This window comes from Phoca vitulina, unplaced genomic scaffold (genome assembly GCF_004348235.1).
Source record: "Phoca vitulina isolate PV1807 unplaced genomic scaffold, GSC_HSeal_1.0 scaffold14, whole genome shotgun sequence".
NCBI classification, from domain to species: Eukaryota; Metazoa; Chordata; class Mammalia; order Carnivora; family Phocidae; genus Phoca; species Phoca vitulina.
This window is the reverse complement of record NW_022589717.1, coordinates 18,914,620-18,929,993: the sequence shown is the minus strand read 5'-3', so window position 1 is coordinate 18,929,993 and position 15,374 is coordinate 18,914,620. Positions and strand designations below refer to the sequence as shown.

Here is a 15,374-nt window from a genome sequence, read left to right as displayed (position 1 = left end):
CTCTTTATTAACGATTCATTAATTTTTCTTCTCTGTTGCATCAGATAGATTATACAATTAGGGGACTTTTCAATGAAGCTAAAGTTTGCCTTGCATAATAAATTCCTTAGTGAAAATAAAATTCAATCATCAGACACATTCAGAAGCATTGAACTAAATCTCTATGGAAATGGGATTTCCTCTGGGCAAAATATTTATACATGACATGCATATGTTAACTGTGACTCACATATGAATGCAGAGAACTTACACTAAGCCTGAGATAACACAGATGAAGGAACAAAAATGCTTTCTCTAGTATTTCTGGGTGGGGGGGAAGGGATCGATCACATGCTTGGTTTTCATGTTATGTATGTTGGTTTGACTTTATGAGCCTTTAAATTTGATGGACAGAAAGAGTAACACATAGAGAAACACATAATAAGCCCCTCTTACAACAGGAGTAATAGCAGCAAAAGAAAAGAATTCCATCAATTCTCTGTTCTAAGGTAAAAAATGAGAGTATGTAAAACTAGGCTTGTGATTGGGTTTTAATAATCTCTGGGCTCACAAATTATGTATTGGTTCAGTTTGTATTTCCATGTCCTCTGCCTCCTAACCCTTTTTTTGCTTATTGCCAGGGAGAGTGTAGAAATGATATTCTCTCATATATCTTTTTCTTCATTTGAAATTTTATTTTTTTATTTTTTTTAAAAGATTTTATTTATTTATTTGTGAGAGAGAGAATGAGAGAGAGCACATGAGGGGGGTTAGGGTCAGAGGGAGAAGCAGACTCCCTGCCTAGCAGGGACCCCGATGCGGGACTCGATCCAGGGACTCCAGGATCTTGACCTGAGCCGAAGGCAGTCACTTAACCAACTGAGCCACCCAGGCGCCCCTTCATTTGAAATTTTAAAGAGTAAGAATATAATCCATCAAAATGACTCCAGACTGTAAACCTAATTTTTATCAGGCTTGCCTTTACTATTTGAGCTTCTAAGTCTATGGATTTGTGCTTTCTTTATTATATGCAACATAAGGCAAATGCTTCCAGCATTTAGGGCAATAGGTGAGATAAAAACAACGTATTCTAATCTACACAAATAACATCGGGCTGGCTAACTAAGGAGGACAGTTCGAGAAGGAAAAGCTTTGAAACACAAATGAAAAACTGATCTTGTTAAGAATTCAGGCCTGGGGGTGCCTGGGTGGCTCAGTCCTTAAGCATCTGCCCTCAGCTCAGGTCATGATCCCAGGGTCCTGGGATCGAGCCCCGCATCGGGCTCCCTGCTCGGCGGGGAGCCTGCTTCTCCCTCTCCCACTCCCCCTGCTTGTGCTCCTGCTCTCACTGTATCTTTCTCTGTCAAATAAAAAAATAAAAAAATAAATCTTAAAAAAAAAAGAATTCAGGCCTGAACAATAAAACTTAGGTTGTTTTACATAATTAGTTCTTTTCTTAAGTTAGCTAAGAATGTTTTGAGAGCTGTACCTCTATGCCTTGAGTTCCTTACGATTAACTGAAGACCCATACTAAGTAACTAATGTGGAAGAAATCCCCATTTTGAGCACTGGAAAATGCCAAACTTTAAACCCACTGTGTGCTTATATAGCCGGAATGGGTCATTGGTCACCATAAAAGATTATTGGTGATGTGACTGCCATTATGATTTCCCTCTCCCATCCCAACAAACACTGGAAGGAGGCTAACTTTTGTCTAAGGATTGGATTGGCAACTTCAGTTAAAAATGGTGTGTTTTTCCTAATCTCCATCCATAGAAAAGCTAGGGGGGAGAAAATGAAAAGTAGATTTTTAAAAATCCATTTCGATGAAATTAAAACAAATGAGCAAACAAAACACCTTGCCACAATTTCAATCCTTAAACTTTAAAGTGTGGCTGTCAAACACTATTTGTCTGGACTGATATCAGGGAACAAACTGATAGCCGACACATGACTCTTCGGAAGTCAAACAGGATACAGATTTCTCCAAAACTATCTCGAAAGAAATGTTTAAGCATACATTGACTAGAGCAATGAGACACATGAGCGTGGACTGGGTACTGGGGGATAAAAGAATGTTTCGATAGAGAACTGGTTCGTATTGTGAAATGGAGTGAAATCGAATTCGCAGGACATCAACTCCTACCCTGTAGCCCCTCGAGTGAAGAATGCCAGAAGTGAGTTGGGTGAAAGAAGTCGTGAGGAGACAAAAATATTTCACCTTAGTCAGACTTTTATTAAAAAAGAGCTTGGAAATTTCAGACAGTATAGTGCAAAAATATATAAACAATTATTTTTTATCAGATAATGTTGGCGCTAACAAATCAGCAGTTTTTTTTATTATACAAAAGTAGCAAAAAAAAATGGGAACACCTGCACTCGGGAAAGCATGGAAATATTAACATCATTACAACCACGAGTCCTCCATACACGATTCTACCTACCGGTGAAGGTTTATTATTGTCACTCCCACCTAAGATTCACTGATGCGCAGTACATGCCAGGTTCATGCACTGTCTTTGATAACAGATGCTTTTGATATCAATAACTATGCTACAGAGTAAAGCACCCATTTCACACCTATTTCTCCTTTCTCATTGGGAGTCAGTTCTTCCTCCTTGTGGGACACCCACTGGAGAAGTGAGTGAAGGCTGGTGGTTAGCAGTTCCTGACTGGCTGGAGCACACAGTTGACCTGCCCAGTGGTACTCAGCCCCGCCAGCTGTGTAATTTGACTCCTGCCCTTGAAGGAATGTCCCCTATTTCCTTAAAGGGGTAAGTATCAGTGCAATTTCAAAGGATAAAGTAGGTACACAATTTTATTCAATATATTATGCTACAAATATGTACAACTTCAATAATAAATTAAGAATAAGTGAACAAAATAACTATGAGGACAGTTCATAGACACCATGTTACTCAATGCCATTTTCTGCCTTCATTTCCAAGAGTTCATCCGATCCAAAATTCCGGATCATCCTCTTGTTAGAAAAATTGGTTTGGGCAGCCCATGTGAACTGCAGAGAGTTTCATTGCCTTTAAGCCATGGGAAGATGTTTGTTAATAGCAGAAATGCTGAAGAGGATCAATTACAATCAAGAAGAGTTGATGAACATTTGTACAATATGTACAAAACTCCGAAAAAATTCTTTAATATTTTTCTCCTCCAGTTCCTCACATTCTTTGCATCCCGTTTCAGTTACATTCTGCCAAATAAAAAGAAAGGATTAGATTGAAAGTCTGCTGTATCTCTTTCCTGGGAATATCACATCATTTGAACCATACGGTGAGGTCTTAAGACATGAAAACTTTGGCAAATTAATATCATAGTAGGAAGAACCACTGGAAAAGAGAACTGGGAGATTCGATTTAGGCTTATTTTTCCTATAATAGGTTAAAGACACTGGAAAAATAAGCCATGTCTATCAGACATGGACTTCCTGCTTACCGCCCTTGAGTGGTCATTTACCCTTCTGGTCGTCTACCCTAGCATCAAGTCCATGCCTCCCTGCATGGCACACAGGGGCCTTGAAGTGATCCTCACCTGTTTCTTTCACCTGTCCCCACCACCTCAAAGGACATAGCCTAAGTACACTGAGCTCATGCCTTTACCCCCATGCACACATCATGCTATTAGCTACCCTCCCGTGTTGACTTTTCTCTCTGCAGGTTCCTCATTGCCATTGTAGCTACCACTACTCAGGTTAAGATCGCTCAGGTGCTATCCCCACCAGAAGGCATTCCTGAACCGAGGAGTTCCTCTAAATGTTCCATCTCCACATTCTCAGACCTCCGTCCTATCACATCATATATTATATTGATATTAGAGAGTTTCACACTTTTTATGCTATTATTCTCTAGGCTTTTCTAAGAGCGCAAAGCCACACATTTTTGTTTCCCTAGCATTTAGCACAGGGCCTAGCACACGGGAGTCACCTAGTCGTTACCGGTTGAATTGAACTATTTAGGTGAAGACCACAAGTTGTAATTCAAACACCATTTCATGGATAACTAGAATCTTCCAAATGTAGTCATCACCAATAAACTATTTAAGAGATCATCTGAACCATGAAAGCCATACCAGCAAAAATCAAAATTAGATTTTACATCCATTAAGCATTTGAAATTCAGATTCACCAACATTTATCAAGCACATCCTCTATGCCAGGCACTGTCATATTCCATATAGAACTGTCCTCCTTGAAAATAATCATGGCAACCAGCAAGGCAGAGATGTTACATGATGCATCTCGGTTGACATAATCAATGAAATTCTCTGACTGTGCAGCCTGCCCGCTCCTTCCATTAGATGTGCTGAACCCACCACATCACAGTCACGGTGACTGTGACCATGGGCATCAAGAGTTCACCAGGAAAGATGTGGTATATATATACAATGGAATATTATGCAGCCATCAAAAGGAATGAGATCTTACCATTTGCAACGACATGGATGGAACTGGAGGGTGTTATGCTGAGCGAAATAAGTCAATCAGAGAAAGACATGTATCATATGACCTCACTGATATGAGGAATTCTTAATCTCAGGAAACAAACTGAGGGTTGCTGGAGTGGGGGGTGGGGTGGGAGGGATGGGGTGGCTGGATGATAGACATTGGGGAGGGTATGTGCTATGGTGAGTGCTGTGAATTGTGCAAGACTGTTGAATCACAGATCTGTACCTCTGAAACAAATAATGCAATATATGTTAAGAAAAAAAAAAAAAGAAGAAGATAGCAGGAGGGGAAGAATGAAGGGGGGGAAATCAGAGGGGGAGACGAACCATGAGAGACGACGGACTCTGAAAAACAAACTGAAGGTTCTAGAGGGGAGGGGGGTGGGAGGATGGGTTAGCCTGGTGATGGGTATTAAAGAGGGCACATATTGAATGGAGCACTGGGTGTTATGCACAAACAATGAATCATGGAACACTACATCAAAAACTAATGATGTAATGTATGGTGATTAACATAACAATAAAAAATTTAAAAAAAAAAAGAGTTCACCAGGGATGTTGTTAGGAGTTATCTGTTGCCTGGCTCAGCCTTTCTACCAATAACATAGAAATAACATATCACAAGAGTATTTTAAACATCAGTATGTTCATTTCATAAATACATTGTCTAGAATATGCCAGGCAATGTTTGGGGAGTTGGGATACAGCACTGAAGAAAACACACACACACACACACACACAAACACAAAAATAACTGCCTCTTTGAAACTGGCATTTGAGGAGGGAAAAGCAGACAAAAGCCATTCAGGAAAACATCAGCTAGTGGGGCATGCAGACAAGAGGACAGGGCGTGGGAAGGGATTGCAATGTGAAGAGCTGCCATCACTGAGAAGGTGACATTTCAGCAAAGACCTAAAGCAACCTGGCATTTTTTGGGCAAGTCCACGGCGTCCAGCCATCCTAGCTCAGGGGCTCCGCACTTTCGGTCGCCTCTGCCTCAACATCCTTCCCCGGAGACAAGGCTCATTCCCTCTTGTCCTGGCCAAATGTCAGCTTAGTAGGTAAATGTCTAAAGTGGAATCCTAGCCCTCTTACCTACCTTCTTTTAGGCCACTGGAATTAATAAATAACTGAGTTATTATTATTCATTTCCTTCTGATTGCTTTATTTATGCTTTATTTTATGGTTTATTTAAGTCCCTTAAGAACAGAGACCAAGTGTATTTTTTCACGTCTGTTATCCCGAGGGCCTACAACAAGGTTCACAAAGTGTTTGTTAAATTAATGAATTATTCTTATGCCTTCTTTGTTCATAAAACTTCTTTCTCTCCACTCTACTTTAGCCTCTGGTGTTGTGCTGGGAAAGCTATCACGCTTTTTACTTGAGGGCCTCTGAGCAGCTCATCCCCACGCCCGCTGTGGGCGCTCCTCGCATGTGCTCCCCCCGCAACCATATGGCTCGTGGTGCCCGGCGTGGCCCAAATTCTACTTGAATTATTAATATGTTTATTATTAACTTTTTGAGGCATTTGTCCTGCCAGGGGATAAGAAGAAGACATCCTCTGAAGTGAAACTGCTTAGGTATGAATCCTGGCTCCCCATTTTACCAGCTGTGCAAATTGGAGGAAGTGATTTCAAGCCCTTAGTGCTCCAATTTCTTCAGCCTTAAAACAGACACATGATAACTATCTCACAGATTTATTGTGAGGACGCAAGGAATTGCCACATCACCGCTGAAGAACGGTGTTGTCTGGCATAGAGTAATAACCGAATAAATGCGAATTGCTATTCCTGACGCTAAACACTTAAGTATGTCATTAGATTCATGGCTCTGCACTGCACCTGGGGATGAACACCTTGAGGGCAATGACCTCCCTGGTTCACCACTATCACTCTCGCACCAAAGTGCACGGCCTGGCGTCATGCAGGGCATGTTTGTTGAATGAATAAATTGATAAACCAGTTTAGGATTGTGCGCACCCTAGTGGTGCGGCCACTCCGCAGACATGAACTCCCTCTCCGGAGAGCTGCTTGTTCCTTATATCCAGCTAATGCCTTCTCCCACCCAAGCCGAGAGCATCAGACAAAGCTCCGTCTGACTATTGGAAAACTCACCGCATTAGAAGATAAACCATCATTTGCTAGGATGATAAGGTTCTCTACTGTTTCATTAAGGAGATGATGTTTGGACTCAAGCAAAATAACACGTAACTCCAGGAGAAAGCACTTCATCGCTGTTACTTTGCAACTGGGCTAAAAATAAGAGTTACAGAGAATCATTTTGAAAAAAAAAAAAATGACCTTTCCATTATGCATGTTTACATAGATGTAATTATGATTTTTTAAAAAGTCAATCCAAATATTTTATAAAGAAACACAATACCCCCAAGAAGTTTTACATAGGAGACAGCTTTTTTTTTTCTTTCTTTTTTGGCTTTGAAATCAAACCCAAACAAACTGACAACAAAACAATCTAAGAGGATGGTAATATTATACAGAAGAGCGAACATAAATCTAGAAAACATGGAAATAATAGGCCACTTTTTCTCACTGAGAACATTTCCTCTTTGTAAAAGGGTGCTAATACCAGCCTGAGACTCTCTCAAAACATTAGTATGGATAGTGTGCACTGAAAGAATTTTTAGAATCAGATTGTGTTGTTAACATTTTAAACAGTGATAGCTGCTGATCGTGCTATTTCTGCAAGTTCCAAAGTTCCAGAGGCAGAAGTGATTCCAAGAAATGTATTAGAAAAATCGGGGCGCCTGGGTGGCTCGGTCGTTAAGCGTCTGCCTTCGGCTCAGGTCATGATCCCAGGGTCCTGGGATCGAGCCCCGCGTCAGGCTCCCTGCTCAGCGGGAAGCGTGCTTCTCCCTCTCCCACTCCCCCTGCTTGTGTTCCCTCTCTCGCTGTGTCTCTCTCTGTCAAATAATTCAATAAAATCTTAAAAAAAAAAAAAAAAAAAGAAAAATCAATGTAGGAGTATTGCCCACTCACGGGCTGGCCAAACCAGAAGGGGATCTTTCAGATGCCATAGAAGTACGTTTCCCACAACGATTCATTGAACAAAAGCCTAAACTTAAAAGAAGCATTGATGAATATCTGGAGGTTTGACCACGACTTGTTTGACTTTCTGTTCTCATTGCCTTGCACAGTGCCTGAGACCCAGCCGGCACTCCACAAATGCTTACTGAGTGGACGAAGGAAGGAAGGAACCCACCCATGTGTCTGGCACTGGCAATATGCCCATGTCCCACAGCAGCTGCTCAGGATTGAAGGGTAAATACTGTCCCCACATAGATAGATAGATGATAGATAGATAGATAGATAGATAGATAGATAGATAGATAGATAGATAGAGAAAATAATAAATAAGTAAAACAGGGTCAGACATGCTTAGTGACTTGTAAGGTAACACAGCTAGGTAGGGGCTGAACCAGAGTTTAAATCTAAATTTCAACCTCAGCTTCTTTCTGTAACCTGTGAGTTACAAGGTTATCTTCTTGCAAAAAAAAAAAAAAAAAAAAAAAGCAATCTCAGGATGCTGAGTTTTGGGGGTTAATTGACTGCTCTCTACTTTGGAAAAATGGAAGGCATGCTGAAGCCGAAGAGGCAGACAATTTCTGCGTGTAGCAGCACTAGCCAAGTGGTTGATGAACATCTGGTTTTTTTTCTAGTTCATGGTGAAGGCTTCCTCCCAAAGCTAAGAAAGTCTTCATAGGAGCAAAATCTTCTATTTCAGAGAGGTCCTAACTGAGAGCGGACTCACAGTTCTCCATGCACACAACATAGAGTTTGTTTTCCACAAGGTGAAGAAGTCAGGGATTTGTTTCTTGGTTTTTAGTAGCCAATCCAGAGAGAAGGACCAGCAACATGGCTAAAATCCTACACACCTTCGGCAATGTCAGGGTATTAATGAGACAAGTTCAAGATCATTTTTGAATTCTGATAAGTTTTATGAGTTCTGTTTATTTCTTTTCTCACATAGAGGGTAACCAGACAGAATCCTCTTCTGACAACTGTAGAGATTCGTGCAAAATGTAGAACATGAATGCATTTAAGCGATTTGTAGAAAATTTGATTAAGGGTGGTAATACACTACAGCACTGGAAACAACAGATATGGTGGATAGTTTTAAATTGAATCAGTTAACCTGATTTTTGCATTTAATTGCATCATGATCTAATTGCATCACAAAATATATAATATATTTTGTTTGACATTGATGGAAAAGGCTGTTTCAGATTTTGATTTGGTACTGTTATGAAAATAGCATCTTTGTAGTTCTCTGCCCCCAAGTCCCACAACCTCAACAGTTACCTACAAAATTCATTGATCATATGTTGTCAGAACACACGGAAAGTTAGATTTAAAAACTACACATCCTTCAAGTAAATTTATGAAGATATACTTCTTCAACTTTTGAAACTGGAAAATATAGCAATTTTCAAAAAAATAAACTATACTCACATGAGCATCACTTTCAGTATATAAAGTGGTATCAATATGTATAGACTGAAAGGAAACAAAATTAGATAATATGAAAAACTATGCCCTCCTTTAGATATAGTGAGAACAACCTACTGAAAACATTAAATTAAGCTTTTTAAATTTTTTTATTTTGAGATAATTTCAGATTCATACGCAATTGTAAGAACAAATAGAGATCCTGTGCCCCCTTGGCCATTCCCCCAGCGGTAATATCGTGCATAACCACAGTACAATATGACAACCAGGAAACTGACATTGATACAATCCACTCACCTTGTTCAGATTTCACCAGTTCGATGTGCACTAATGGATGTGTGCAGTTCTACTCAATTTTACCAGATGTGTAAATTCATGTAACCACCTCCACAGTTACATAGTTACATCATTAAAATCCTCCTCCTACTATTTTATAGCCCAAAGCACCTTTCTTAACACACATTTCACCCCCCACCTTTCTAATCCCTGGCAACCACTTCTCTCCTCTCCATTCCTGTATCATTTCAAGAATGTTATACAAGTGGACTTATATAGTATATAATTGTTTGAGATTGGCCTTCTGAATACACTATTTTTTGAGCAGTTGTATGTTTATAGAACATGAGCAGAAAGTACAGAAAGTTCCCATATATCCCCTCCCCGCCCCACCCCAGTTTCTCCTATTATTATTATCTTGCATTAGCCTGGTACATCTATTACAATTGATGAGTCAGTATTGATATATTTGTAACAAAGTCCATAGATTGCATTGGGATTCAGTCTTGGTGTTGTACATTCTGAGTTTTAACAAATATATAATGACATGTACCCACCATTTTAGTATCATACAAAATAGTTTCTTTACCATAAAGACTACCTGTGCTCCATCTATTCAGCTCTCCCTTTCCCCTGACCCCTGGAAATTTCCCACTGATGTTTTTGCTGTCTCCATAGTTTCAACTTTTCCAGAATGTCATGTAGTTGGTACCACAGTACGTAGCCTTTTTAGATTGGCTTCTTTCACTTAGTGGATATGCTTTTAAGGTTTCTCCATGTCTTTTCATGTCTAGAAGCTCCATTTCTTTTTATTGCTGAATAATATTCTATTGTGTGGATGTACCACAGTTAGCCTATTCAGACTGGTTTTTTTTTCACCCAACATAAGAATACTCTGGAGGTCCATCCAACCTGTTGTGAGTTATCAGTAATTCTTTCTTTATATTTGCTCAGTATTGTTCCATGATATAATGTACCACAGTTTATTCATCCACTGAAGGGAATTTGGGTTGTTTTCAGTTCTTAGCTATTGCAAATAAAGGTCTATGAACATTCATGTGCCTGTTTTTGTATGGACATGAGTTTTCATTTCTCTGATATAAATGTTCAGGAGTGCAACTGTTGGATCATATGGCAAATGCATGTTTTATTTTATAAAAAACAGCCAAACTATTTTAGAGTAGCTGTAAAATCTTATATTCTCATCAAAAATATGTGTGATCCAGTTTCTCTGCATCCTTGCCAGCATTCAGCATTATTACTATTTTTTAATTTAAATATTCTTATAAGTGCATGGTGATGTCATTGTGGTTTTAATTTGCATTCTCTAAATAATGTACAGCCATTTATTGGCACTTTCTCCCAGAAAAAGACTTGCAGTGATTCATAATTTCTTCCTTTCTAATCTGCATACTTTTATTCTTTTTCTTGCCTTGCCAATTTAGCTAAAATTCCAATACTGTGTTGAATAAGAGTGGTGAGAGATGACATATTTGTCTTGTTTCTAATCTTAGGGGAAAAACATTCAGTCTTTCCTCACTAAGTATGAGGTTAGCTCTACGTTTTTTGTACATGCTCTGTATCAAGTTGAGAAAGTTACCTCTCTTTCCTTGTTTGTGGAGAAACTTTACTAGGAATAGGTATATTCTTAAAATGCTGTTTCTCCATCAACTGATCCGGTCACATGATAATCTGCTTCAGCCTGTTAATAAGGTGGGTTACAGAGACCGATTTCCCAATAGTAAGCAGGTCTTGCATACCTGGAATAAATCCCATTGGTCATGATATATAATTCTTTTAATACATTGGTGCATTTTATTTGCTAATATTTTACTGAGAATTTCTGCATCTAAGTTTATTAGAGGTATCTGTTGCTTTCTCTTTTGGTATCATCTTTGCCTGGTTTTAGCATCAGGGTAATACTTGCCTAAGTGAGTTAGAAAGTTTTCCTTCTTCTATTTTTGGAAGAGATTGTAAAATCAGTGTTAATTTTTCTTTAAGTGTTTGGTAGATGGCGCCAATGAAACCAGGTGGGCCTGGGGATTCTTTTTGGGGAGATTATTTATGGTGAATTCAGTGTCTTTAATGGTTATAGTAGTTTGGGATTGTTTATTTCATCTTTGTCACATTTTGGTAGTTTGTGGCTTTTGAGAAATTGGTCCACTTCCTCCAAGTTGTCAAATTTAGAGAATAAAGTTGTTTACAGTTTTTCTTTATTATCCTTTTAATGTCTGCAGATTCTGTAGCGATAGTCTCTCATTTCAGCTCTGATATTAATGGTTTATGTCATCTCTTTCTTAATCTTTATCAGTTTTTCTGGAGGTTTATCAATTTTATTGATTTTTCCCCCAAATAATGAGTGTTAGGTTTCATTAAGTTTCTCTATTATTTTTCTGATTTCAATTTCATTAATTTCTGCTCTTATCTTTACTTTCTCCTTCCTTCTGCTTGTGTTAGGTTTATTTTGCTCTTCTCTTTCCAGTTTTTTGAGGTGGGAACTTAGATTGTTGATCTGAGATCTTTCCTCTTTCCTAATATAATCACTTAGTTTTATAAATCTCCCTCTCAGTAATGCTTTGCCTGAATCCCACAGATGTTGATGTGTTGTACTTTCATTTTCAGTCAGGTCTATGTACTTTTTTACATCCTTTGAGATTTAACCTTTGACCCACGGAAAATTTAGAAGTATACTATTTAGTTTCCAAGTGTTTGGAGATTTTCCTGCTGTATTTATATAATTGACTTCTACATGATTCCACTGTGCTCAAAGAACACACTCTGCATGATTTCAATTCTGATAAATTTGTTAAAGTTTGTTTTATGGCCCATGATATGGTTAGTCTTGGTGAATGGTGCCTGAAAAAAATATTAATTCCTTGTCGGTGAGTGAAATGTTTCATCTATATAAATTAGATATTGTTGGCTGACTGTGTTGTCCAGTTCTTCTATATCCTTTCTGGTTTTCTCTCTTGTCATTCAGTTTGTTCCTTAGGAGGTGGTGAAGTCCTCAACTATAATTGTGAATTTGCCTCTTTCTCCCTTCAGTTTGATTAGTTTTTGCATCTTGTATTTTGAGGCTCTGCTGTTTGGCGTGTACACATTTAAGATCACGTTTTCCTGGTGGATTAATCTCTCACCATTTTGTAATGGATCTCTTCATTCTAGTAATTTTACTTGTTGTAAAGTCTACTTTATCTGATACTAAGAGAGCTACTTCTGATTTTTGAAATTATTGTCTGTATGTGTATCAGCTTCCTAGAGCTACAGTAACAAAATATCGAAATGAGGGCTTAAAACAACAACAACTTATTCTCTTACAACTCTGGAACCTAGAGGTCCAAAATCAAGATGTCAGTAGGGCCATGATCCCTCTGAGGGCTCTAAGACAATCCTTCTTTACCTCTCCCAAGTCTCTAGTGACTCGGGCAATCCTGGGTCTTCTGTGGCTTCTAGTTGCATTATTTTAGTTTCCTTTGCCTTGTAGCTGCCTCCAATTTCACATGGCCTTCTTCCCTGTCACTCTCTCTGTGGTCTGTCCTCTTCTTAGAAGCACAGCTAGTCGTGGAGTTAGGGTCCAACCCACCCCAGTAGGACCTCACCTTAACTAATTGTATTTGCAAAGACCCTATTTCCAAAGAAGGTCACATTTGGAGGTTCTGAGTAGACATGAATTTTTTTTGGCGGGGGGGCACCATTCAACAACCCATTACAATATGGTATATTCTTTTCTCTTTTCAATTTCAACCTACTTATATCATTATGTTTGAGGTGAATTCCTTGTAGACAGCAAAATACTGGTTTGTGTTTTGTTATCAATTTGGCCAATCTCTGTCTTTTACTTGTATTCTCTTTCCTCTCTCCTTCTGGGATGCTAATGCTAAGAATGCTGGATCTTGGGTGCCTGGGTGGCTCAGTCAGTCAAATGTCAGACTCTTGATTTCAGCTCAGGTCATGATCTCAAGGTCATGAGATCAAGCCCCGCAACGGGCTCCAGTCTCAACACAGAGTCTACTTGTCCCTCTACTTCTGCTCCTCCCACCACTCGCCCTCCCTCTCTCTCTCTAATAAATTTTTAAAAAATAAAAAAAAAAAGAATGCTGGATCTTTTATTATACCAAAGATCCCTGAGGCTTTTTTTTTTCAGTGTGTTTTCTATTATTCTATCTTCAAGTTCACTGTCTTTCCTCTGTCATATTCATTCTGTTTGTGAATCTCTCCAGTTTGCTTTGTATTTCAGTTATTGTATTTTTCAGTTCTGTCATTTCCACTTGGTTCCTTTTACGTATTGTATTTCTTTGCTGAGACTTTGTTTTATCCAGGTGTTTCAAGGGCATCTGTAATTGCTTGTTGGCACATTTGTATGATGGCTGCTTTAAAATCCTTGTCAAATAATTCCAACATCCAATCCATCTCTGTTTCAAAGTCTATTTCAGAGTTGTTTCTCAGTCAAGTTGTGATGTTCTTGCTTCTTGATATAATGAGTGAGTTTCAGCTGTATTCTGGTATTTTAGCTTTATGTTACGAGACCCGGGTTCCATTTAAATATTCTATACCAGCACGCAGCCACCCTATTTAATTAGGTTTAGGTCTGTTTGTAAGCTGCAGTTCTAATGACAGTGTAGCTTTCAGAATCTTTGTGGTGCTAATTTGAAATGCTTGGTTCACCTGGCGCCCCTGGGACTCCCACCAGTCCCTGCTGTGTCACCCCCTGCGGTGGAAGGCAATTCCCTGGGCTCCTGCTCTCTTTCCCCTTGCAGGTTCTGCCAGGCCGGCTGGTGTCTCCAGGTGAGGGAGGGGGTTCCTTAGCCACAGGACAGAGAGCTCCTCCCTGGGTCAGGCCATGCTCCCTACAAGAGCGGCCAAGCTGCCCAGTTTCTTTGCTGGAGACGGGAGTCTCTGGACTGTGGTGACAGAGAGCTCTTCATACCAGGCCACTTATAAATTGAGTTTTAAAGATAATTAAGATCTGAAAATTGTAAAAGATTTCATTTAAGGCTCATGAATTTCTACAAAAATATTGTTTCAAGTGAGATTTCATTAAGACTGACAGCAGAACATAGGGAGAGGCATACTCCATAGCAATCATACCAGATAGTTTATAGAAAAATGAGTACTCACTTGAATAATATTGTCAATTTTTTCCAAATCACTTATTACAAACTGCCAGGTTGCCTCTGTTTTAGGAAGACCTGCACTGATACTGCTGAAAGCAAAACCAAAGAGCAAAACATTTTGAATGAGCATAATAATACTGGCTTGATGAATATTACAGGCAAAAGAGCAATCAAGATCTTTTTTATTTTGATCAGTGAAAAGATAAGTGTTATCCTTGCCTTTGTGCATTCAACAGATGAATATAAACAGCAAACATACAGTACAACCCCTTGACACTTGAGGTTAACTTAAGGACTGACCTACCGGGATTAGAGAAAAACCTAATTTGGAAGGACAACTTATAAATAACCTGGTGTAATTTATTACAATGGAATAAACACAGCACCAGATGTGTAGTAGTGCTCAGTAAATGTTTTTGAATGAATTCCGAGTTTTCTTTAAGTAGAGGTTCCATCCGACTTTTAAGTCCAATAAATAGGTAAAATTCTTAAAATAAGCACTAATTGTTTTCATGTACAGATTTTGATAGTACATATTCTTTACCATAGATTAAACACGGCCCCTTGCACACTGCTCACACTGTGACTAGGCCTGCGGTAGCTTTCTTCAGAAATATTACAGACTGGAGACCAATCTAGTCTGAACGATCATACACTTACTCATTTTGGTAAAACTGAAATTTAACATCAGGACAAAAGGCTCATACACTGACCAAGTGACTGTGGAATGGTTCTTCAAGCTTGAGGAAAAATAGTTGCTCCCTGATGGATATTGCACGGAAGCAAGAGATCCAACACTAATCTTCCCTGTGAGGAAGATGCACCTGCACACATCTCTGGCTCCCCACACCATGAAGGCATTAGTAAGGAAAACTGAGCTGAGGCTCATATGACGTAACTACAGGCTGGGTGCTTTGGGCCAACTGTGTGCAGTGAATTAGCTACATCTAAGAGAGAAGAAAAAAGTTAGTAAGCATGGAAATATATGAATGTCTATTAGGAGGGAAAACGGAAGGCCTAAGTAAAGAAAGAAACATTTCAAACTGAAGTAGGGTAGGGCTCAGAGGATGGGCGATGGCAGTGT

At 39.1% G+C, this 15,374-nt stretch overlaps 1 protein-coding gene across 2 annotated transcripts in view; it reads right to left on the bottom strand.

Moving 5' to 3' along the window:
* Nucleotides 1-2,236: 2,236 nt before the first annotated feature.
* Nucleotides 2,237-15,374, bottom strand: part of IL15 (interleukin 15) — a 77,071-nt gene continuing 63,933 nt past the window's right edge. For both annotated transcript variants that reach the window (XM_032412899.1, XM_032412901.1), the window contains 4 exons: nucleotides 14,295-14,379; nucleotides 8,904-8,948; nucleotides 6,549-6,686; nucleotides 2,237-3,184 (listed from right to left, as the gene is read on the bottom strand). In XM_032412899.1, the coding sequence (XP_032268790.1) occupies nucleotides 3,074-3,184; nucleotides 6,549-6,686; nucleotides 8,904-8,948; nucleotides 14,295-14,379 (379 nt within the window). In that variant the 3' untranslated portion in view covers nucleotides 2,237-3,073. The remainder of the gene's footprint in view (nucleotides 3,185-6,548; nucleotides 6,687-8,903; nucleotides 8,949-14,294; nucleotides 14,380-15,374) is intronic.